At 39.9% G+C, this 24279-nt stretch overlaps 4 protein-coding genes across 4 annotated transcripts; 3 read left to right on the top strand and 1 right to left on the bottom strand.

Annotated features, from left to right (window-relative positions):
- Positions 1-3133: 3133 nt before the first annotated feature.
- On the bottom strand, positions 3134-7194 carry LOC146579770 (erythroid membrane-associated protein-like). Its single transcript, XM_085267994.1, has 8 exons — positions 7187-7194; positions 6434-6524; positions 5426-5659; positions 5124-5271; positions 4804-4830; positions 4420-4484; positions 3884-4006; positions 3134-3520 (listed from the first exon to the last, which is right to left on the bottom strand). The coding sequence occupies exons 1-8, from the start codon at positions 7192-7194 to the stop codon at positions 3134-3136; spliced, it is 1083 nt and encodes a 360-aa protein (XP_085124120.1).
- A 98-nt stretch (positions 7195-7292) lies between these two features.
- LOC146579769 (polymeric immunoglobulin receptor-like) lies at positions 7293-10913 on the top strand. The gene is made up of 8 exons (XM_085264823.1): positions 7293-7388; positions 7835-8173; positions 8260-8341; positions 8525-8751; positions 10006-10054; positions 10140-10222; positions 10433-10476; positions 10590-10913. Exons 1-8 carry the CDS (start codon positions 7340-7342, stop codon positions 10629-10631), a joined length of 915 nt encoding a protein of 304 aa, XP_085120949.1. The 5' UTR covers positions 7293-7339; the 3' UTR covers positions 10632-10913.
- Positions 10914-13753: 2840 nt separating this feature from the next.
- On the top strand, positions 13754-17458 carry LOC146579768 (polymeric immunoglobulin receptor-like). The gene is made up of 8 exons (XM_085264813.1): positions 13754-13843; positions 14290-14628; positions 14715-14796; positions 14980-15206; positions 16493-16541; positions 16627-16709; positions 16978-17021; positions 17135-17458. Exons 1-8 carry the CDS (start codon positions 13795-13797, stop codon positions 17174-17176), a joined length of 915 nt encoding a protein of 304 aa, XP_085120939.1. The 5' UTR covers positions 13754-13794; the 3' UTR covers positions 17177-17458.
- A 2831-nt stretch (positions 17459-20289) lies between these two features.
- Positions 20290-23990, top strand: LOC146579767 (polymeric immunoglobulin receptor-like). The gene is made up of 8 exons (XM_085269535.1): positions 20290-20379; positions 20826-21164; positions 21251-21332; positions 21516-21742; positions 23029-23077; positions 23163-23245; positions 23510-23553; positions 23667-23990. The coding sequence occupies exons 1-8, from the start codon at positions 20331-20333 to the stop codon at positions 23706-23708; spliced, it is 915 nt and encodes a 304-aa protein (XP_085125661.1). The 5' UTR covers positions 20290-20330; the 3' UTR covers positions 23709-23990.
- Positions 23991-24279: the final 289 nt, after the last annotated feature.

The raw sequence follows: 24279 nt of genomic DNA, 5'->3' as shown, positions 1-24279 counted from the left end.
TCTTTCTAGCCTGTTCTTTTTCGCCTTCTGGATAGACTAACACAGGACTTATTTTTGAGCATGAATGTGGGCTATCTTCATCACCACAGACTTCTGTGCATTTGGAAACAACTGAGGCATTTGCATTATCCTGTGTCTCCCCGCCATCATCTTTATCAGCTCCAGAGCTCTCAGCTGGAGCAGGGGGTGGACCTGGATGTAGCACTGCTAAATGCCTGTCGCTACCACAGTCCATGCATTTTATTTGAGCCCTGCAGTCCCTTGCTAAATGTTGAGTAGAGCCACAGCATTTAAAACAGATTCTGTTCTCTTTTAAAAATGACTTGCGCTCATCTATGGGCTTTGCTCTAAAACTCTTGCACCTTTTAAGAGGGTGAGGCTTCTTATGGATTGGGCATACCTTGTCAGGGCTTTCTATAGGCTTGCTGTAACTATTTTGAGGTGAACTAGTGTCTGTAGGAATGTCCGTTTTGTGTACACTAATCACTTGCCTGTTACTGCCTCTGAAGCTTTTCTCCTTCTTGAAGCTTGTGTCGGCAGGAGGTGTGATGACAAAGCTTGGGTCGTTTCTTATTTTGGCTTGTTGTCTTACAAACTTTGAAAAGACACTGAAAGGGGGGAAAACAACTTTATGTTCTTCTTTGTACTTTGCTCCTGTTGCAATCCATTTTTCCTGCAGTCCATATGGTAACTTTTCCACAATGGGGTTGACTCCGCGAGCTGTGTCCAAATATGAGAGGCCTGGTAGATATCCTCCATCTTTTGCACATTCTATTTCCTGCAGAACGTCACCCAGCTCTCTTAACTTTGTGTTGTCTCTGTTGTTTAGTTTGGGAAACTGTTCAATCTTTTTTAACAGTGCATTTTCTACCACTTCTGGAGATCCATAACATTCCTCGAGTCTTTGCCACACAAGGTTGAGAGCTGCAGCTGGATTAAAGACATGGACTGATCGGATTCTTTTGGCCTGGTGACCAGACTCAACTCCAAGCCATTTGACCATTAAATCTAGCTCCTCTTGAGCTGTAACGTGCAAGTCTTTAATAGCACTTTGAAATGATGCCTTCCACGCCCAGTAGTTTTCTGGGTGGTCATCAAACTGCAAAAGTCCAGTACTTAACATTTCCCTCCGTGTCAGGTACCTTGTAATATCCTGGACACCCTGTGTCTCTGTTGATGTTTGAAGAGTGTTGTACGGATAAGGTTTGGGGGAATCCAGTCTCTCTCTCTGTTGTGTTTGGAGTTCCACTTTAACATTAGCCTTTTGAGCACTGTGTGAGCAGTCATTGTCTATATCTGCATTCATAGCCATTTCGCATTGTTCACGTGCAGCTTTGTGGCAGGCAAGTGGATCTACTTTTAATTTGAATCCTTCAAGGCAAATATCTGAGTGTTTTTGTACATACTCTGCTGTGCGTTGTTTTGGACTGGCGGGTGGTCCCACCAATGGATAGCGCAGTTCACTTTTTGAGAGTCCCTCCTCCTCTTCTTCATAAACTGCAACCTCTGCTTCTGCAACTGCAACAGCCTTTTGACAGCTCAAAACATGTAAATTAGCCTCAAGTTCAGTTTTTTGTTTCATTATAGCTGCTTCTCTTTCTGAATACGCCAGCTGTGCACGTGCAGCCTCTGCTTTTGCTCGTGCTTTAAGTGCTGCAGAACTTGTGGATGAACGCTTGGACGTACGCGAGCGTCTAGACTCCGCCTGTGTGTCTGCGTTGCTTGCATTATCCTTGTTCTCCATATCCTCTGCGTTGTGCACTTGTTTTGTTTCTCTTTGGTCTGGTGTTTCTTCCTCTTCTGGAAGATCCAGTTGATATTGCTTTCCTGACCGTAGACTCATAACTGATGTGCTGAAAATAGCTCCTCGTGGTTGTGCCCGCTGCGCTAATGTCTTTTTACTATGCTGTCCTCGCCCTGAGTCTCTTAGTTTCACCAGCTAGACAGCGAGATAACGATGCTCCAATAACCAGACTTATTTTCCTTTTTGCGCTGATTTATTGAAGAATGGCCTCTGACCATTGCCTTCTCTTTGACCATCGTAAAACTGAAAGTACAAAATACCGTATTAGCTAACTAACATTGTAAACTAGCTTCTTACACTCTTACTGCAAGCTAACAAGATAAAACTTTCAAATGTACAAATTATCATACCATTTTTACACAAAACAAACGATAATAATTATTTTATCGACACTCATACTTACAGACATATCTTGTCCAAGGCAACAACATTTTAAGGTCCGTATCAGCTTAGAACGATAACATTACGGTATCACTTTCCGCCATCTTTTATTTCTTCTTCACGTTCTCATTTTTTCCTTAAAGTAACCGAACCCAAAGCAGCCACTAGAGGGAGCTCTAGGCTAGTTTACAACTATAATATCCCATTTAAGTTATAAAAGGCAGAACATATACTGATGTTAATATACTATTGTGGTACTATGATCTACGTGCTACCAACTAAAACAGACATGCACCTCTGAACTCATAAGACCATGTGACGTGTCCCTGATCTTAAACCAAAGATCCAAACAAAGTTGGATTCATAAAGTTCTTTTAAATCAGGCCTTGAGCTAGAATATAAGTTATACCATATTAATAAATTACCAAAGAATGAGTAGTGTAAAAATGTAGGCAGGATTCATGCAGTGCTATCCACCGTAGTGATCGTGTATAGGTTCATCTTATAGTTCCTAAACCATCACTAATGTGTCGTTGTCAGATAACTGTGGACTTATCAGTGTAAGTTTTATCCTCATTTACATACATTTGTCCTACTTTAGCAGACACAAGTGGATGGTTCAGATGAACCCTCGCTTGGGTCTTTAGCTCTTTTTAAAAACCTCTTTATAGATATCATCAGGAAGATTAAGAGACATTAGCAAACCTCGTGGTTAACTTATAGCTTTTGACTGGAATAAATAAATAAATATATCCAAACACCTTGCAGGAGCTAAGCTTGGGCTTGCAGTCTGTACCAGGACAATATTCAGGGTGTTCGCTTTACACTTGGGAGAAGAATATTTTCTCCTGTTCTTGGTCTTTTGTTTGCATTTACAGATTACAACTTATCCAGACAATGAATGTGGATGCTCTCGAGGTTTTAAAAAGGATCCTCCGAGTCTCTCGCTCAACGTGCTGAAGTGTCTACAGTGATCCCAGCCTCGATCGGGCAGATAACCAGCTGGGCCATGTTCTTCCCGTTGTCATGTATGCAGGGGTTAAAGTACGGATACAGCGGCTCAGTGAAAGTGAGCCCGCTGTAAGTATAAATGTGAGTCTTTGCCTCTGTGTTGTAGAAGGACACCGAGCCTTCTTCATAGTCCAGGAATATACCGACTTTCTGAGGAATTTCTTTAAGGTGAAGAGTGACGGCGGGCCCAGCGCAGGCATACAGGCTTCCACCGTTGCGTCGGCATATCGCCCAGTAACCGTTATCAGGGCGAACTGTGATGGCGCCCTTCCTGTTGATGGACTCCCGGGCCACCCCAAGATCCCAGTCTGTTTTATCCCCAACCTGAAACACAAAGAAGGACAAAAATGATGCTGAACTGCAGAGTAGAGCTTCATTTCTTTAGGTTGCTTTTTAAATGATAATAAATTTTTACTGACAGTAAACACAGCAGATATAAAATCAGAAGTGAACATCATGTAGCCACCAGGGGGCGTAAAGAGTTTTATTTTCCTGCTTATTTAGATCATATACATTATACAGTCCTAGTCACAGGTTGTGTCGTTGTGTTCATGTGTAATTTTCTTTGGTGTATTTTAATCCAAATCTTACTCTAAATAAAGCTGTTGTGTTCCACTTTGGATAATATTCACACTGATCACGACTATAAGCTGTTTAGCAGTTATTTATTTTATCCTTTTATCCTACCTGAACCACCCAGTAACGTTTCCCAGATGTGAAGCTTTGTTTTCCCAGCATGGCGACGCAGGAGTCGAACCTGCGGGGGTCGTCAGGTAGCGGGGTCCTCCCCTTCTGGTAGCTCATGCTCACCTGTGGATTGCCACGATCACATTCATACAACAACTACTGATGCCGTACTTGTCATTATTTTGCATCTGCCTGACTTCTGATCCATTAGTTTCCGTCATTTTAGTTCCTGCATAATATTTGTCGTCCATTAGCTGTTGTCTGTAATTCACAGACTCTAATTTCACAGACAAGAAATGCAATTTCTCAATAATAGGTGTTTTAATAAGTGTTTTCCCAATAATATTACAGGGCTAAACTGAACTGGTGTGTATAACTAACTAAGCAAATGACTTTACACTTAATTATACAAACAGCTGCACATGTATCAACACTTTGTTGGATCATTTTTTACAGCAGGACAAGACTTTGTTTAACTCTGAGCTCTTGTTAAGGTGTTACAGTCAGGAATCATGCAGCTGATAATTACAGCTCACCTTTTTATTATCCGGGGACAGGACCACCCAGCCAGCAGCAGTAGCAGGATCCAGAGTTACATCCACTGGAGACAGAAACAGAAGAAAAACACATAAAAAGATTTGCTATTTCAGATTTACTCACATTTTTCAGGATTAAAGAAATAATATGAAAAAATAACCCTGTTGTTTTGAAGCATATTGTTACTGAAGTCACCTTTTTTGGCAACAGAGTATCTGTATTCTGAGTCATGTACATGTATAAAGATTATTTGAATCAGTGTGAAGAGCCACTTTCTTTCTACTGACATCAGTAAGAATCTTTACTATGCTGGTGACAAATTTTCAGTCTTGTGTAATCCATATAACGTAATCACAATATAAATATCATATCCATACACATACCTGCATATTTATTCATCTTGTTTACCTCTGCAAGAGATCAGAAAAGAAACTGTGTCATTTTAGTGTCATTAAACATTAACGTAGAACAATTAAAATATTCACTAATATTTTAGCAAATGTTACGAGATTTATTTTTGGACCCTAAGTGTATCACTAAAGTTAGTTATGTGCAGACTTATAGTGTAAAATATGATATAAATATATATGCAATGCAAAAAGTGGCAGGATTATGATAAAACCAAAGGAACCGGTGATGCAAAGAAAGTCTTGTGTTCTAAAATCAGAGACTATAATGTCATGTCATCATAAGGATTACAGACCCTCTGCACACAGCTTCCTCTCCAGTTCCTGGCAGATGTCGACCAGTTTGGAGAAATTTCTCCTCACAGTCTGTGCGTAGCTCTCCGATTGGACTCTGACGTCAGCCCAGTGCTTGACGGACATCGGAGCGTCCAGATGTAAAAAGTTCTAAAACAGCATCAGTGACAGAAATGAGCACAAATAAATGATTTCACTAACAAGCAGACAGGCCGGTTTGTATTCATATCATATTACAATCGCTTTAGATGCTTTAAACTTGCTTGGCTGAACAGAAATATTAAACATAAATACTGATTCTGACCTGCTGGAGCTGAACTGGGTTCTCAATGTGCTCCAGGAGGTGCAGCTCACTGCGTCTCTTCTGCAGCTCATTGATCTCCTGGCTGATCTCCTTGAGAAGCTCCTCTGCTCTCTTCTCAGCCACCTCCTGCTTCCGTTCGATCTCCTCGATGAGCAAAGCCTGGTTTCTCTCAATGGCAATTACCATCATTGTGGCAGCCTGAACGCTGGCCTGTATCTCTCTTTCTTTATTTCTCTGCAGATATGAAAAGAGTTTAATTAATATGTGAAATATGTTAAAATGCACCACCTTTGTACTTTGCTACCCCTTCTTCAATGAAATGCAAAACAAATTAAACTTAGGGTAAAGCTGCTTATGTACGATGATTCTTATTAATATGCCCATAATTTAACACATTTCCCCCAAAAAGAAGACATAACTTCAAAAAGAAAGTGACCTCAGAGAGACCAGCCTGCAGTCCTCTGATAACAGTTGATCTATTGTCCCAACCCACCTCCAGCCCTGCTTTTCCATGTCTCTTTATGTATAATGAAGGTTTATTATATCAATAAAAACAACTAATAAAAGATCACAAGAGCTCTTAAAACAGAGCCACGCTGCCATATATGAATTACTAAAGATGGAAAAATACTTTGACTGAAGTAATCCTGACTTTAGAAGATATGCAAGGACTTTAGCTTTTGAGTTTCTATAGTTACTCTGCCCTGTAATCAGAGTCTTTTGTGCACAAGGTTACTTACACTCTGCATGGATATTATAGCAGAATAAACTGCAAATAAAAGCCAAAAGTGGATTCCAGGCTTGAAAAGTGAGGCTGATGCATTTTTTAATGACCAGCAGGGGGAGTCTCCTCTGTCTTTTAAATACAGTCTACATGAAGCAGAACAACACTGCTGTTTTTCTTCTGGTGTGAGCTTCTACAAACAAATTGGTTGAAGTTTTGTTTCTTAGAGAGCAAACAGGCCGAGAAATGTTCATGTCTGTAAATGATTAAAAAGCAATGCTCACTTTGCTCAGCTCCATTGACTGTTTGATCTCCTCGGTCTTTCTGATTCGGGTCTGGATCATGTGTTGATACTGCTCTTGGGTCTCTTGGGATCTGAAAAGAGCGGGGAATTTTAGGGGTTATTTTGCTGGCAAGGTCAAACTGGCTAAAAATGTCCCTTCTGAGATCATCACAAATGTTTCCAGGAAATAGATGACCATAAAAGGTCTTGTAGCAGAAGCAACAACTGTCAAGCAACAACTGCAGAAGTAACAACGGCACAGTTCAAACAGGGAGTCCCCAGGATGTGAGGTATCTTTTATAATGGTTTGAGCTTTTTTAAGACAGCGGGTATTGTTTAGATCTTCCAGTGTGGGGAGAGGGCAGCCAGTGTTAATGACCCCTTGGAGTGCTTTCCTCTGAGCCACTTTGCAGCTAGTGTACCAGATGCATATTGCAAATGTACTGTTTATAAGGTTGGGGAAACCTGCAGTCAGCTGAGACTGAAGAAGTCACTTGGAGGAGTGACGAAACGTTTCTCCCACAAAACGCTACGTCCAGATGAACAGAATCAACTTTTGGAGATACCAGAGTTACATCTTTATAAAAGCATTGCTGCTTATCATTAGACATATCATAAAGAGACGTTATAAACATTATAAACAAACAAAGTCAAAGATTTCATAAAAATCAGAGAAAAGCTATTAAAATAATCAGCAGAACATCAACACAACATTCATCAAATTCTAATTCAAATCTAAAGAAGTGTTTATTACAGTGTCATTACAATCTGGCATTTATGTAGTTAACATCTGTATCTGCCCAATGGTCACATGACAAAGGGAAATTTTATATATGGTGGAATCTGGAGTCTGTGTTTGCACAACACAGAACACTTTCTTGTTAAGCGTCAAACTTGAAGAGGAAACATGCAGCGACTCTTTATACTCACGCTCAGCCTGATACCATGGATCCCAGGTATTCACTGTGACTGTGTGCATTTGATTAGAGAAGTCAGACAAAAAAGATTTTCAAGCTGTTTTCAGATTAGGTAGAGGATCATCAGGGGGTCCTTTGTCCCTCTTTGGGGGGTTACTCCCACTGGGTTTAAATCTGGGACTCTCCACTATTTGACCCTTAGAACTGAAAAAGCTTCTCGGATGAGAGGTGAAACATCTTCAGGCAACTTAAATAAGTCCAGACGCTTTTCTTTCCAAGCTCTTTAGACTAAAGCAGGAAACTGTGCTTTGTAACAAAGGAAACTGAAGCGGATTAATATGGTGCAAGTGTTGCCAAAGGCCACACCTTTTATTTATAGATAACAGGTGTCCGATGTGAGCAACTGCTCTGTTAAAGTTGTGTCATGACTAAACGTTTCATTTCAAATTGGTGTTTAACATTTAATGATTTCCACTTCTTGTCAGCTGTTCTCTGCTGGGTGACCACTCAGAAGGAGTTTATTGGCCCGGAGGGTGGATCCCTCACTGTCCAATGTCAATATGGTTCTCACTATGCTGACCATGTCAAATACTGGTGTCATGGGGGGACGAGAATTTTCTGCGAGATCTTGGCCCGAACTCACGAGACCTCCTCGGCCAATCCAAGTGAAGACAAAGTGAGCATTTTTGACGACCCGGCCCGGTTGATGTTCACAGTGACCATAAACGACCTGAAAGAGACGGACTCTGGGTGGTACTCGTGTGGTGTGGAATTAGCATCAAGCGCTGATGACGTGGCTTACACTGAAGTGAAAGTGTTTCATGGTGAGTAATGGAGAAATTTTGAGATGATAAACATTTATTAGCCCACAGTTTTAAAGAAGTTTGTTGCATTTTCATGATCTCTGCAGGTGTGTCAGTTGTGAACAGCATGGTGAGTGGGGAAGAAGGAAGTAGTCTCACGGTTCAATGCCTTTACACTCAGAGATTCAGGTATTTGGTTTTCCTTTGGAGGATTTTATCCACATTTTATCCTTTAAAACCCTTAGAACTGTCCTTAAAGAAGCACTGACCACACTTCAGTAAATGTGGGAATTTGTCCATAAACTTTCATTGGTATCAAACGCTGGTGGACAGTGAGCATTCACTGACTCTCCTGTGACTGCCTGTCAACAGACTAAGTGAGAAGAAGTGGTGTCGGAGCGGAGACCCGAGCTCCTGTCTGTCGACAGGTTCTGAAAGGAGTTACGAAGATACTTCAGTGACCATCAGCGATGACAGAACTGGGGCTTTCACTGTAACCTTAAAGAAGCTGCAGATGAGAGATGCTGACTGGTATTTATGTTCTGCAGGGCAGCAGCAAGTAGCCGTACAGGTTCAGGTCAGACCACACGGCTCTACTAGTAAGTTGATAAAGAGCCTTTCATATTTTAGACATAAAAAACATAACAAATTACACTTTTGAGCTTTGCTGTCTAACTGACTCGAAACTGTGATAATTAAACTTCATTATGGATTTTCTGTGTGCTGATATCATCAAGGATGATTTTTTTTTTTCATCATAGGGAGTCTAGAGTTATTCAACATCCTTATGTTGATCCTATATTTTTATTGCTATTCAGCCAACATTTAAAAGATTTATGATGCAAAAATCACATGTAACACAGTTGGGTGTAAAAGAAATAAAAAGAGCAACACAGCTGACAGCATGCATTAAGAGGAAAAGAGAAGCCTGTATTCAGATAAAAACATTGCTATTTTCTCTCTCTGTTTCTATAAATATTAAGTGCTTCTCTCAAAATCAGTATGTGGTGCATTAATTAGACTAAGTCTAAATCATGATAGAATGTGTTATCAAGGAAAACAGGGTGACAGGTGAAACAATTGACAATTCTTTAGTTTTAGGCCCTCGCTAACATGTCACCTCTAAATGCAGCCTAGTGTTAATTTGAATAGCAAAACTCGACATTTAGCTAAATGGCCAGGAAAAAATAAATGATGGAAACGGTTGATTTTTAAAAAATTAATTAAAAACAACTATGATATTTATCATTGCCTGAAATGAATGTTTGGCTGATAAAGCTCGTTGACATGAAATTGACCTGTAACTGTAGAACGAACCAAAAATTGCTAAAATGCTAAACAGACATAGTCTGAGATTGTGTCATTATTGTGTATCATCGGTTGCAAATGATTTTAACAAACATAATGCCATTTTGTGTTATAGACAACATTATTTTAAGTGAAAGAAAACAAACTAAGACCCTTCCCATGTTTCACAGTCCTTACATGCTAATACAGGTTAGAGTAATAGCAACATTTCCAAGACAAATAAATGATTGCAGCTTATCATTTGCATAACCTATTAGCATTTTAAATCATGCATTGTAGTTTTTTTGTGATTGCTTGGCATTTTCTCCATGTTACCTTGTAGCTGCTGAAATGGGAAGAAGCAGCTTTAAAGATCAATATGTGTTTGTGACAGATGGCAGAGGCTCTCCAGTCTCTACTTGTTCAGGGTATCGATTATTAAAAGTCACCTATGAATAATATTGATGTTAGGATGCTGGAAACTCTCTTTACCTATCACAGCATATTTACAGAGTTGTTACAGTATTTTTTTTTTAGCGCTACAATATCTTTACCTTCAAAAACAGAGCCTGTGACATCCCCACCTACTCCAAGTCAGCCCTGGAACCGTTACCGGTAAAAGTCAGCACTTCTTTATTTTCACTTTAATGGATGTCGAAGGTGGATTGTCTGCTCAGTCTGCTTTGTGCCTGCTTCCTAGTTACATGTTGGAGTCTATAGTGGGGTGTTCGTCTCTCCTGCTTCTAGTGGGCTTGGCTGTATTGGCAAGAAAGATACTGCGCAGTAAGGCAACTAATATTCCTTTGAATTTTAAATTGTTATTAAGTGTGTGTGTGTGTGTGTGTGTGTGTGTGTGTGTGTGTGTGTGTGTGTGTGTGTGTGCATGCATCAGCCACAAATTCTATATATAAATAAAGATTTATACGATATAACAAAATGCATTAAATATATCTGACTACTAATTCGCATTTATATTTTGGGCATTCTTTCTAGAGAAGGCTTCTTCACGCTTTAAGCAGACGGAAGAGATATTCCCTGTAAGCCCCCATTATCATGGTCATCTCTGATCTATTACACTCCTTAAGAAACACAATTATCAGGGATATTTTTTAATGATTAGATCACTCATTCTCCTTTCTGTCAATTACAGGATAATCCAAAGGGCATGAGAGACCTGCAACGAAGCAAGTAACACATTAAGTGTTTGACAACAAGGGTACAATGAACCTACTTGCTTACTAAGATCATTTTGTGAATTGTTAATTGTTACTCTTTGTAAATTAATGTAATTTTTCTATTAATTTGCCACATAGAACATATGGTCTTTGGTCCAGTTTTTTTACCAAACCAAACCACGTCTGAACAAAGCTATATGTTCTGCTTCCTGCAATATAAATTTGGCACATTATAGACTTGGCTTATATAGACTCAGTATTTTAGACTCAATAAAATAAATCAAAATACACGTGTATAATTATATGGGACTTTTTATTTATGTACCAGACTCTATATATTTTTGCAACCTGTGACCTTTTTGCTCATTATAGGGGTCTTATGACAAAGTAGCATTTAGGTGGAAATCTATGCGTAAAACTTTCCTTTTTAGTTACACTTCAATAGACCTAGAGTGTTTGGGGCTTCCCATGATGTACTGATGGTTTCTTCTTCACTACACTTTTTTCACTCTCTCTGTGCTTACATGCCACTTTGCATTTAATCATCATTATTAATCTCTGGCTCTCCTTCACTGTGTATTTAATTTGTCCTGTCTTGCTCAACAAAGCGGTCAGTGCAGATGTCTTCCCCTCCCTGAGCCTGATTCTGACAGGTTAAAAGGAAAAGGGAGTTTTTCCTTCCCACTGTTGCAAAGTTCTTGTTCAGGGTTAGCTCATTGTAGTTATATATAACAGTCGTTTCAGGGTTGTGCTGACCTAGCCCTAATAACAGGAGGGGGTAAAGGCAGGATAGATGGTAAGTGGCCTGTATTTGTATAGCGCTTTACTAGTCCCTAAGGACCCCAAAGAGCTTTACACATCCAGTCATCCACACATTCACACACAGGTGACAGTAAGCTACATTGTAGCCACAGCCACCCTGGGGCGCACTGACAGAGGCGAGGCTGCCGGACACTGGCGCCACCAGGCCCTCTGACCACCACCAGTAGGCAACGGGTGAAGGACACAACGACCGAGACTGTTGGAGCCGGGGCTCGAACTGGCAACCTTCCGATTATAAGGCGAACTCCCAACTCTTGAGCCACGATCGATAGGTGGTGCAGCTAATGACTGAACTGAGGAGTGAACTAATGGGTGGACAGTAGACTGTGCAGGAGAGAGAACTACAGTCTGGGAAGTAACTGACACAAAGTTACCAGGGTAAACGGAGTCACTAGAAATTAATTTGGGCTTAGAAGGGGCAAAACAAATAGTCCTTAATAGTGCGTGCATTAGAATGCAAAGCAGTCTCAGAAGAAACAGTCTTTACACCACTTGGCTCTGGAGCGACAAAAGTTGCACAGTCTTTAGAGCCCAGAGAGGTGTAATTATTCTCAAAATGAACACTCATTTTATTATCATGAACCAGAGGAACACAAGCTCTGGGGTTCATAAAGCTGGCGTTAGCAGCCTTGGGGAAAACAGTCTGTTTATCCCTTGACACAAAAGGCGGCAGAATGGAGTCTTTGTCACTCACCCCCGCTGGACGTTCCTGAGGGAAGTTAGACAAACCAGTTATCACAAAAATTGCATTGCAGGAGTAGATGCACGGTTGCATTATCTTAGAGGGTGCAGAGAGCAACCTTTAACAAGTGTCTGACATTGTCATAAATATAGACAGAGAAGCAGAACTAGGTAGAAAGCTTGCTGTGTTTTAAAATAGTTAATTTGTAGATTGCCCACACACATAGGAAATGAAGGCTTAAATTAAGGAAGAGACAGAGTTAGGGTGCATGATCATAAAAGGAGCTGTTTTGATCAAAACTGTGCATGAGGGGCGCAGGGGACACAGAGGGCTGAAGAACAGGAAAGTCAGATGCTGAAAACAAAAGTTATAAATGTAACAGACTGAGGGAGCGCCCCTCAGATCTGCAGGAGGCTGTACATATCTCCCTTCTGGAAGGTTTTGTTGAATAAAGCATACATTTTGAATACACTGAGTTTGCGTCTTCTTTATCCAGCCTGAGAGCAAAAGAATTGGGTCTCAGCATCCGCTGACCCCGTAAGAGTCTAGTACAATTCAGAATCAGAATGTCTTTATTGTCATTGTCACAGGTACAGTGAAATTAAAAATGGTCCCCGATCAGTGCATCATCCCTAACAATATCAAAATATCAATAAAACAATAACATTCAATAAAATTGATAAATAACAATAAAAGTGATAATAGGAATAGTATTAGCAAACATTCACATACATTCCCACAAGAGTGGCGTAATGGACATCTTTTTTTGCAGTATTCAGACGTGTTATTGCAGTTGGATAAAACTGTGTTTGAGTCTATTAGTCCTTACACCGATTGCTCTGTGTAAGGGGATCTGAAAAGAGCGGGGAATTTTAGGGGTTATTTTGCTGGCAAGGTCAAACTGGCTAAAAATGTCCCTTCTGAGATCATCACAAATGTTTCCAGGAAATAGATGACCATAAAAGGTCTTGTAGCAGAAGCAACAACTGTCAAGCAACAACTGCAGAAGTAACAACGGCACAGTTCAAACAGGGAGTCCCCAGGATGTGAGGTATCTTTTATAATGGTTTGAGCTTTTTTAAGACAGCGGGTATTGTTTAGATCTTCCAGTGTGGGGAGAGGGCAGCCAGTGTTAATGACCCCTTGGAGTGCTTTCCTCTGAGCCACTGTGCAGCTAGTGTACCAGATGCATATTGCAAATGTACTGTTTATAAGATTGAGGAAACCTGCAGTCAGCTGAGACTGAAGAAGTCACTTGGAGGAGTGACGAAACGTTTCTCCCACAAAATGCTACGTCCAGATGAACAGAATCAACTTTTGGAGACACCAGAGTTACATCTTTATAAAAGCATTGCTGCTTATCATTAGACATATCATAAAGAGACATTATAAACATTATAAACAAACAAAGTCAAAGATTTCATAAAAATCAGAGAAAAGCTGTTAAAATAATCAGCAGAACATCAACACAACATTCATCAAATTCTAATTCAAATCTAAAGAAGTGTTCCTTACAGTGTCATTACAATCTGGCATTTATGTAGTTAACGTCTGAAGCATCTGAATCTGCCCAGTGGTCACATGACAAAGGGAATTTTATATATGGTGGAATCTGGAGTCTGTGTTTGCACAACACAGAACACTTTCTTGTTAAGCGTCAAACTTGAAGAGGGAACATGCAGCGACTCTTTATACTCACGCTCAGCCTGATACCATGGATCCCAGGTATTCAATGTGACTGTGTGCATTTGATTAGAGAAGTCAGACAAAAAAGATTTTCAAGCTGTTTTCAGATTAGGTAGAGGATCATCAGGGGGTCCTTTGTCCCTCTTTGGGGGGTTACTCCCACTGGGTTTAAATCTGGGACTCTCCACTATTTGACCCTTAGAACTGAAAAAGCTTCTCGGATGAGAGGTGAAACATCTTCAGGCAACTTAAATAAGTCCAGACGCTTTTCTTTCCAAGCTCCTTAGACTAAAGCAGGAAACTGTGCTTTGTAACAAAGGAAACTGAAGCGGATTAATATGGTGCAAGTGTTGCCAAAGGCCACACCTTTTATTTATAGATAACAGGTGTCCGATGTGAGCAACTGCTCTGTTAAAGTTGTGTCATGACTAAACGTTTCATTTCAAATTGGTGTTTAACATTTAATGATTTCCACTTTTTGTCAGCTGTTCTCTGCTGGGTGACCACTCAAAAGGAGTTTATTGGCCCGGAGGGTGGATCCCTCACTGTCCAATGTCAATATGGTTCTCACTATGCTGACCATGTCAAATACTGGTGTCATGGGGGGACGAGAATTTTCTGCGAGATCCTGGCCCGAACTGACGAGACCTCCTCGGCCAATCCAAGTGAAGACAAAGTGAGCATTTTTGACGACCCGGCCCGGTTGATGTTCACAGTGACCATAAACGACCTGAAAGAGACGGACTCTGGGTGGTACTCGTGTGGTGTGGAATTAGCATCAAGCGCTGATGACGTGGCTTACACTGAAGTGAAAGTGTTTCATGGTGAGTAATGGAGAAATTTTGAGATGATAAACATTTATTAGCCCACAGTTTTAAAGAAGTTTGTTGCATTTTCATGATCTCTGCAGGTGTGTCAGTTGTGAACAGCATGGTGAGTGGGGAAGAAGGAAGTAGTCTCACGGTTCAATGCCTTTACACTCAGAGATTCAGGTATTTGGTTTTCCTTTGGAGGATTTTATCCACATTTTATCCTTTAAAACCCTTAGAACTGTCCTTAAAGAAGCACTGATCACACTTCAGTAAATGTGGGAATTTGTCCATAAAATTTCATTGGTATCAAACGCTGGTGGACAGTGAGCATTCACTGACTCTCTTGTGACTGCCTGTCAACAGACTAAGTGAGAAGAAGTGGTGTCGGAGCGGAGACCCGAGCTCCTGTCTGTCGACAGGTTCTGAAAGGAGTTACGAAGATACTTCAGTGACCATCAGCGATGACAGAACTGAGGCTTTCACTGTAACCTTAAAGAAGCTGCAGATGAGAGATGCTGACTGGTATTTATGTTCTGCAGGGCAGCAGCAAGTAGCCGTACAGGTTCAGGTCAGACCACACGGCTCTACTAGTAAGTTGATAAAGAGCCTTTTATATTTTAGACATAAAAAACATAACAAATTATACGTTTGAGCTTTGCTGTCTAACTGACTCGAAACTGTGATAATTAAACTTCATTATGGATTTTCTGTGTGCTGATATCATCAAGGACGATTTTTTTTTCATCACAGGGAGTCTAGAGTTAGTCAACATCCTTATGTTGAATAACTCTCGACTTCCCTCTCTAGAAATGCACCCCGTATATTTTTTATTACTATTCAGCCAACATTTAAAAGATTTATGATGCAAAAATCACATGTAACACAGTTGGGTGTAAAAGAAATAAAAAGAGCAACACAGCTGACGGCATGCATTAAGAGGAAAAGAGAAGCCTGTATTCAGATAAAAACATTGCTATTTTCTCTCTCTGTTTCTATAAATATTAAGTGCTTCTCTCAAAATCAGTATGTGGTGCATTAATTAGACTAAGTCTAAATCATGATAGAATGTGTTATCAAGGAAAACTGGGTGACAGGTGAAACAATTGACAATTCTTTAGTTTTAGGCCCTCGCTAACATGTCACCTCTAAATGCAGCCTAGTGTTAATTTGAATAGCAAAACTCGACATTTAGCTAAATGGCCAGGAAAAAATAAATGATGGAAACGGTTGATTTTTAAAAAATTAATTAAAAACAACTATGATATTTATCATTGCCTGAAATGAATGTTTGGCTGATAAAGCTCGTTGACATGAAATTGACCTGTAACTGTAGAACGAACCAAAAATTGCTAAAATGCTAAACAGACATAGTCTGAGATTGTGTCATTATTGTGTATCATCGGTTGCAAATGATTTTAACAAACATAATGCCATTTTGTGTTATAGACAACATTATTTTAAGTGAAAGAAAACAAACTAAGACCCTTCCCATGTTTCACAGTCCTTACATGCTAATACAGGTTAGAGTAATAGCAACATTTCCAAGACAAATAAATGATTGCAGCTTATCATTTGCATAACCTATTAGCATTTTAAATCATGCATTGTAGTTTTTTTGTGATTGCTTGGCATTTTCTCCATGTTACCTTGTAGCTGCTGAAATGGGAAGAAGCAGCTTTAAAGATCAATATGTGTTTGTGACAGATGGCAGAGGCTCTCCAGTCTCTACTTGTTCAGGGTATCGATTATTAAAAGTCACCTATGAATAATATTGATGTTAGGATGCTGGAAACTCTCTTTACCTATCACAGCATATTTACAGAGTTGTTACAGTATTTTTTTTTTAGCGCTACAATATCTTTACCTTCAAAAACAGAGCCTGTGACATCCCCACCTACTCCAAGTCAGCCCTGGAACCGTTACCGGTAAAAGTCAGCACTTCTTTATTTTCACTTTAATGGATGTCGAAGGTGGATTGTCTGCTCAGTCTGCTTTGTGCCTGCTTCCTAGTTACATGTTGGAGTCTATAGTGGGGTGTTCGTCTCTCCTGCTTCTAGTGGGCTTGGCTGTATTGGCAAGAAAGATACTGCGCAGTAAGGCAACTAATATTCCTTTGAATTTTAAATTGTTATTAAGTGTGTGTGTGTGTGTGTGTGTGTGTGTGTGTGTGTGTGTGTGTGTGTGTGTGTGTGTGTGTATGCGTGTGTGTGTGTGTGTGTGTGTGTGTGTGTGTGTGTGTGTGTGTGTGCGCATGCATCAGCCACAAATTCTATATATAAATAAAGATTTATACGATATAACAAAATGCATTAAATATATCTGACTACTAATTCGCATTTATATTTTGGGCATTCTTTCTAGAGAAGGCTTCTTCACGCTTTAAGCAGACGGAAGAGATATTCCCTGTAAGCCCCCATTATCATGGTCATCTCTGATCTATTACACTCCTTAAGAAACACAATTATCAGGGATATTTTTTAATGATTAGATCACTCATTCTCCTTTCTGTCAATTACAGGATAATCCAAAGGGCATGAGAGACCTGCAACGAAGCAAGTAACACATTAAGTGTTTGACAACAAGGGTACAATGAACCTACTTGCTTACTAAGATCATTTTGTGAATTGTTAATTGTTACTCTTTGTAAATTAATGTAATTTTTCTATTAATTTGCCACATAGAACATATGGTCTTTGGTCCAGTTTTTTTACCAAACCAAACCACGTCTGAACAAAGCTATATGTTCTGCTTCCTGCAATATAAATTTGGCACATTATAGACTTGGCTTATATAGACTCAGTATTTTAGACTCAATAAAATAAATCAAAATACACGTGTATAATTATATGGGACTTTTTATTTATGTACCAGACTCTATATATTTTTGCAACCTGTGACCTTTTTGCTCATTATAGGGGTCTTATGACAAAGTAGCATTTAGGTGGAAATCTATGCGTAAAACTTTCCTTTTTAGTTACACTTCAATAGACCTAGAGTGTTTGGGGCTTCCCATGATGTACTGATGGTTTCTTCTTCACTACACTTTTTTCACTCTCTCTGTGCTTACATGCCACTTTGCATTTAATCATCATTATTAATCTCTGGCTCTCCTTCACTGTGTATTTAATTTGTCCTGTCTTGCTCAACAAAGCGGTCAGTGCAGATGTCTTCCCCTCCCTGAGCCTGATTCTGACAGGTTAAAAGGAAAAGGGAGTTTTTCCTTCCCACTGTTGCAAAGTTCTTGTTCAGGGTTAGCTCATTGTAGTTATATATAACAGTCGTTTCAGGGTTGTGCTGACCTAGCCCTAATAACAGGAGGGGGTAAAGGCAGGATAGATGGTAAGTGGCCTGTATTTGTATAGCGCTTTACTAGTCCCTAAGGACCCCAAAGAGCTTTACACATCCAGTCATCCACACATTCACACACAGGTGACAGTAAGCTACATTGTAGCCACAGCCACCCTGGGGCGCACTGACAGAGGCGAGGCTGCCGGACACTGGCGCCACCAGGCCCTCTGACCACCACCAGTAGGCAACGGGTGAAGGACACAACGACCGAGACTGTTGGAGCCGGGGCTCGAACTGGCAACCTTCCGATTATAAGGCGAACTCCCAACTCTTGAGCCACGATCGATAGGTGGTGCAGCTAATGACTGAACTGAGGAGTGAACTAATGGGTGGACAGTAGACTGTGCAGGAGAGAGAACTACAGTCTGGGAAGTAACTGACACAAAGTTACCAGGGTAAACGGAGTCACTAGAAATTAATTTGGGCTTAGAAGGGGCAAAACAAATAGTCCTTAATAGTGCGTGCATTAGAATGCAAAGCAGTCTCAGAAGAAACAGTCTTTACACCACTTGGCTCTGGAGCGACAAAAGTTGCACAGTCTTTAGAGCCCAGAGAGGTGTAATTATTCTCAAAATGAACACTCATTTTATTATCATGAACCAGAGGAACACAAGCTCTGGGGTTCATAAAGCTGGCGTTAGCAGCCTTGGGGAAAACAGTCTGTTTATCCCTTGACACAAAAGGCGGCAGAATGGAGTCTTTGTCACTCACCCCCGCTGGACGTTCCTGAGGGAAGTTAGACAAACCAGTTATCACAAAAATTGCATTGCAGGAGTAGATGCACGGTTGCATTATCTTAGAGGGTGCAGAGAGCAACCTTTAACAAGTGTCTGACATTGTCATAAATATAGACAGAGAAGCAGAACTAGGTAGAAAGCTTGCTGTGTTTTAAAATAGTTAATTTGTAGATTGCCCACACACATAGGAAATGAAGGCTTAAATTAAGGAAGAGACAGAGTTAGGGTGCATGATCATAAAAGGAGCTGTTTTGATCAAAACTGTGCATGAGGGGCGCAGGGGACACAGAGGGCTGAAGAACAGGAAAGTCAGATGCTGAAAACAAAAGTTATAAATGTAACAGACTGAGGGAGCGCCCCTCAGATCTGCAGGAGGCTGTACATATCTCCCTTCTGGAAGGTTTTGTTGAATAAAGCATACATTTTGAATACACTGAGTTTGCGTCTTCTTTATCCAGCCTGAGAGCAAAAGAATTGGGTCTCAGCATCCGCTGACCCCGTAAGAGTCTAGTACAATTCAGAATCAGAATGTCTTTATTGTCATTGTCACAGGTACAGTGAAATTAAAAATGGTCCCCGATCAGTGCATCATCCCTAACAATATCAAAATATCAATAAAACAATAACATTCAATAAAATTGATAAATAACAATAAAAGTGATAATAGGAATAGTATTAGCAAACATTCACATACATTCCCACAAGAGTGGCGTAATGGACATCTTTTTTTGCAGTATTCAGACGTGTTATTGCAGTTGGATAAAACTGTGTTTGAGTCTATTAGTCCTTACACCGATTGCTCTGTGTAAGGGGATCTGAAAAGAGCGGGGAATTTTAGGGGTTATTTTGCTGGCAAGGTCAAACTGGCTAAAAATGTCCCTTCTGAGATCATCACAAATGTTTCCAGGAAATAGATGACCATAAAAGGTCTTGTAGCAGAAGCAACAACTGTCAAGCAACAACTGCAGAAGTAACAACGGCACAGTTCAAACAGGGAGTCCCCAGGATGTGAGGTATCTTTTATAATGGTTTGAGCTTTTTTAAGACAGCGGGTATTGTTTAGATCTTCCAGTGTGGGGAGAGGGCAGCCAGTGTTAATGACCCCTTGGAGTGCTTTCCTCTGAGCCACTGTGCAGCTAGTGTACCAGATGCATATTGCAAATGTACTGTTTATAAGATTGAGGAAACCTGCAGTCAGCTGAGACTGAAGAAGTCACTTGGAGGAGTGACGAAACGTTTCTCCCACAAAATGCTACGTCCAGATGAACAGAATCAACTTTTGGAGATACCAGAGTTACATCTTTATAAAAGCATTGCTGCTTATCATTAGACATATCATAAAGAGACATTATAAACATTATAAACAAACAAAGTCAAAGATTTCATAAAAATCAGAGAAAAGCTGTTAAAATAATCAGCAGAACATCAACACAACATTCATCAAATTCTAATTCAAATCTAAAGAAGTGTTCCTTACAGTGTCATTACAATCTGGCATTTATGTAGTTAACATCTGTATCTGCCCAATGGTCACATGACAAAGGGAAATTTTATATATGGGGAATGTGGAGTCTGTGTTTGCACAACACAGAACACTTTCTTGTTAAGCGTCAAACTTGAAGAGGGAACATGCAGCGACTCTTTATACTCACGCTCAGCCTGATACCATGGATCCCAGGTATTCACTGTGACTGTGTGCATTTGATTAGAGAAGTCAGACAAAAAAGATTTTCAAGCTGTTTTCAGATTAGGTAGAGGATCATCAGGGGGTCCTTTGTCCCTCTTTGGGGGGTTACTCCCACTGGGTTTAAATCTGGGACTCTCCACTATTTGACCCTTAGAACTGAAAAAGCTTCTCGGATGAGAGGTGAAACATCTTCAGGCAACTTAAATAAGTCCAGACGCTTTTCTTTCCAAGCTCCTTAGACTAAAGCAGGAAACTGTGCTTTGTAACAAAGGAAACTGAAGCGGATTAATATGGTGCAAGTGTTGCCAAAGGCCACACCTTTTATTTATAGATAACAGGTGTCCGATGTGAGCAACTGCTCTGTTAAAGTTGTGTCATGACTAAACGTTTCATTTCAAATTGGTGTTTAACATTTAATGATTTCCACTTCTTGTCAGCTGTTCTCTGCTGGGTGACCACTCAAAAGGAGTTTATTGGCCCGGAGGGTGGATCCCTCACTGTCCAATGTCGATATGGTTCTCACTATGCTGACCATGTCAAATACTGGTGTCATGGGGGGACGAGAATTTTCTGCGAGATCCTGGCCCGAACTGACGAGACCTCCTCGGCCAATCCAAGTGAAGACAAAGTGAGCATTTTTGACGACCCGGCCCGGTTGATGTTCACAGTGACCATAAACGACCTGAAAGAGACGGACTCTGGGTGGTACTCGTGTGGTGTGGAATTAGCATCAAGCGCTGATGACGTGGCTTACACTGAAGTGAAAGTGTTTCATGGTGAGTAATGGAGAAATTTTGAGATGATAAACATTTATTAGCCCACAGTTTTAAAGAAGTTTGTTGCATTTTCATGATCTCTGCAGGTGTGTCAGTTGTGAACAGCATGGTGAGTGGGGAAGAAGGAAGTAGTCTCACGGTTCAATGCCTTTACACTCAGAGATTCAGGTATTTGGTTTTCCTTTGGAGGATTTTATCCACATTTTATCCTTTAAAACCCTTAGAACTGTCCTTAAAGAAGCACTGATCACACTTCAGTAAATGTGGGAATTTGTCCATAAACTTTCATTGGTATCAAACGCTGGTGGACAGTGAGCATTCACTGACTCTCCTGTGACTGCCTGTCAACAGACTAAGTGAGAAGAAGTGGTGTCGGAGCGGAGACCCGAGCTCCTGTCTGTCGACAGGTTCTGAAAGGAGTTACGAAGATACTTCAGTGACCATCAGCGATGACAGAACTGAGGCTTTCACTGTAACCTTAAAGAAGCTGCAGATGAGAGATGCTGACTGGTATTTATGTTCTGCAGGGCAGCAGCAAGTAGCCGTACAGGTTCAGGTCAGACCACACGGCTCTACTAGTAAGTTGATAAAGAGCCTTTTATATTTTAGACATAAAAAACATAACAAATTACACTTTTGAGCTTTGCTGTCTAACTGACTCGAAACTGTGATAATTAAACTTCATTATGGATTTTCTGTGTGCTGATATCATCAAGGACGATTTTTTTTTCATCACAGGGAGTCTAGAGTTAGTCAACATCCTTATGTTGAATAACTCTCGACTTCCCTCTCTAGAAATGCACCCCGTATATTTTTTATTACTATTCAGCCAACATTTAAAAGATTTATGATGCAAAAATCACATGTAACACAGTTGGCTGTAAAAGAAATAAAAAGAGCAACACAGCTGACGGCATGCATTAAGAGGAAAAGAGAAGCCTGTATTCAGATAAAAACATTGCTATTTTCTCTCTCTGTTTCTATAAATATTAAGTGCTTCTCTCAAAATCAGTATGTGGTGCATTAATTAGACTAAGTCTAAATCATGATAGAATGTGTTATCAAGGAAAACTGGGTGACAGGTGAAACAATTGACAATTCTTTAGTTTTAGGCCCTCGCTAACATGTCACCTCTAAATGCAGCCTAGTGTTAATTTGAATAGCAAAACTCGACATTTAGCTAAATGGCCAGGAAAAAATAAATGATGGAAACGGTTGATTTTTAAAAAATTAATTAAAAACAACTATGATATTTATCATTGCCTGAAATGAATGTTTGGCTGATAAAGCTCGTTGACATGAAATTGACCTGTAACTGTAGAACGAACCAAAAATTGCTAAAATGCTAAACAGACATAGTCTGAGATTGTGTCATTATTGTGTATCATCGGTTGCAAATGATTTTAACAAACATAATGCCATTTTGTGTTATAGACAACATTATTTTAAGTGAAAGAAAACAAACTAAGACCCTTCCCATGTTTCACAGTCCTTACATGCTAATACAGGTTAGAGTAATAGCAACATTTCCAAGACAAATAAATGATTGCAGCTTATCATTTGCATAACCTATTAGCATTTTAAATCATGCATTGTAGTTTTTTTGTGATTGCTTGGCATTTTCTCCATGTTACCTTGTAGCTGCTGAAATGGGAAGAAGCAGCTTTAAAGATCAATATGTGTTTGTGACAGATGGCAGAGGCTCTCCAGTCTCTACTTGTTCAGGGTATCGATTATTAAAAGTCACCTATGAATAATATTGATGTTAGGATGCTGGAAACTCTCTTTACCTATCACAGCATATTTACAGAGTTGTTACAGTATTTTTTTTTTAGCGCTACAATATCTTTACCTTCAAAAACAGAGCCTGTGACATCCCCACCTACTCCAAGTCAGCCCTGGAACCGTTACCGGTAAAAGTCAGCACTTCTTTATTTTCACTTTAATGGATGTCGAAGGTGGATTGTCTGCTCAGTCTGCTTTGTGCCTGCTTCCTAGTTACATGTTGGAGTCTATAGTGGGGTGTTCGTCTCTCCTGCTTCTAGTGGGCTTGGCTGTATTGGCAAGAAAGATACTGCGCAGTAAGGCAACTAATATTCCTTTGAATTTTAAATTGTTATTAAGTGTGTGTGTGTGTGTGTGTGTGTGTGTGTGTGTGTGTGTGTGTGTGTGTGTGTGTGTGTATGCGTGTGTGTGTGTGTGTGTGTGTGTGTGTGTGTGTGTGTGTGTGTGTGCATGCATCAGCCACAAATTCTATATATAAATAAAGATTTATACGATATAACAAAATGCATTAAATATATCTGACTACTAATTCGCATTTATATTTTGGGCATTCTTTCTAGAGAAGGCTTCTTCACGCTTTAAGCAGACGGAAGAGATATTCCCTGTAAGCCCCCATTATCATGGCCATCTCTGATCTATTACACTCCTTAAGAAACACAATTATCAGGGATATTTTTTAATGATTAGATCACTCATTCTCCTTTCTGTCAATTACAGGATAATCCAAAGGGCATGAGAGACCTGCAACGAAGCAAGTAACACATTAAGTGTTTGACAACAAGGGTACAATGAACCTACTTGCTTACTAAGATCATTTTGTGAATTGTTAATTGTTACTCTTTGTAAATTAATGTAATTTTTCTATTAATTTGCCACATAGAACATATGGTCTTTGGTCCAGTTTTTTTACCAAACCAAACCACGTCTGAACAAAGCTATATGTTCTGCTTCCTGCAATATAAATTTGGCACATTATAGACTTGGCTTATATAGACTCAGTATTTTAGACTCAATAAAATAAATCAAAATACACGTGTATAATTATATGGGACTTTTTATTTATGTACCAGACTCTATATATTTTTGCAACCTGTGACCTTTTTGCTCATTATAGGGGTCTTATGACAAAGTAGCATTTAGGTGGAAATCTATGCGTAAAACTTTCCTTTTTAGTTACACTTCAATAGACCTAGAGTGTTTGGGGCTTCCCATGATGTACTGATGGTTTCTTCTTCACTACACTTTTTTCACTCTCTCTGTGCTTACATGCCACTTTGCATTTAATCATCATTATTAATCTCTGGCTCTCCTTCACTGTGTATTTAATTTG

The sequence above is a fragment of the Mchenga conophoros genome, linkage group LG3 (genome assembly GCF_057382185.1).
Source record: "Mchenga conophoros isolate Kocher_MC1m ecotype Shallow Benthic linkage group LG3, M_conophoros_male_GT1.1, whole genome shotgun sequence".
NCBI lineage: Eukaryota > Metazoa > Chordata > Actinopteri > Cichliformes > Cichlidae > Mchenga > Mchenga conophoros.
This window is presented reverse-complemented; position numbering and strand designations above follow the sequence as displayed.

Excerpts from the sequence above, each read along its gene's own strand:
- LOC146579768 (XM_085264813.1), top strand. The coding sequence starts at position 13,795 with ATGCAGCGACTCTTTATACTCACGCTCAGCCTGATACCATGGATCCCA. Across the intron at positions 14,797-14,979 it reads CTTTACACTCAGAGATTCAG|ACTAAGTGAGAAGAAGTGGT; the intron begins GTATTTGGTTTT and ends GCCTGTCAACAG. Across the intron at positions 17,022-17,134 it reads AGACGGAAGAGATATTCCCT|GATAATCCAAAGGGCATGAG; the intron begins GTAAGCCCCCAT and ends TGTCAATTACAG.
- LOC146579769 (XM_085264823.1), top strand. The coding sequence starts at position 7,340 with ATGCAGCGACTCTTTATACTCACGCTCAGCCTGATACCATGGATCCCA. Across the intron at positions 8,342-8,524 it reads CTTTACACTCAGAGATTCAG|ACTAAGTGAGAAGAAGTGGT; the intron begins GTATTTGGTTTT and ends GCCTGTCAACAG. Across the intron at positions 10,055-10,139 it reads CAGCCCTGGAACCGTTACCG|TTACATGTTGGAGTCTATAG; the intron begins GTAAAAGTCAGC and ends CCTGCTTCCTAG.
- LOC146579770 (XM_085267994.1), bottom strand. Across the intron at positions 4,485-4,803 it reads CAAGATGAATAAATATGCAG|TGGATGTAACTCTGGATCCT; the intron begins GTATGTGTATGG and ends TTCTGTCTCCAG. Across the intron at positions 4,007-4,419 it reads TGTCCCCGGATAATAAAAAG|GTGAGCATGAGCTACCAGAA; the intron begins GTGAGCTGTAAT and ends GGCAATCCACAG.
- LOC146579767 (XM_085269535.1), top strand. The coding sequence starts at position 20,331 with ATGCAGCGACTCTTTATACTCACGCTCAGCCTGATACCATGGATCCCA. Across the intron at positions 20,380-20,825 it reads CCTGATACCATGGATCCCAG|CTGTTCTCTGCTGGGTGACC; the intron begins GTATTCACTGTG and ends ACTTCTTGTCAG. Across the intron at positions 21,165-21,250 it reads TGAAGTGAAAGTGTTTCATG|GTGTGTCAGTTGTGAACAGC; the intron begins GTGAGTAATGGA and ends TGATCTCTGCAG.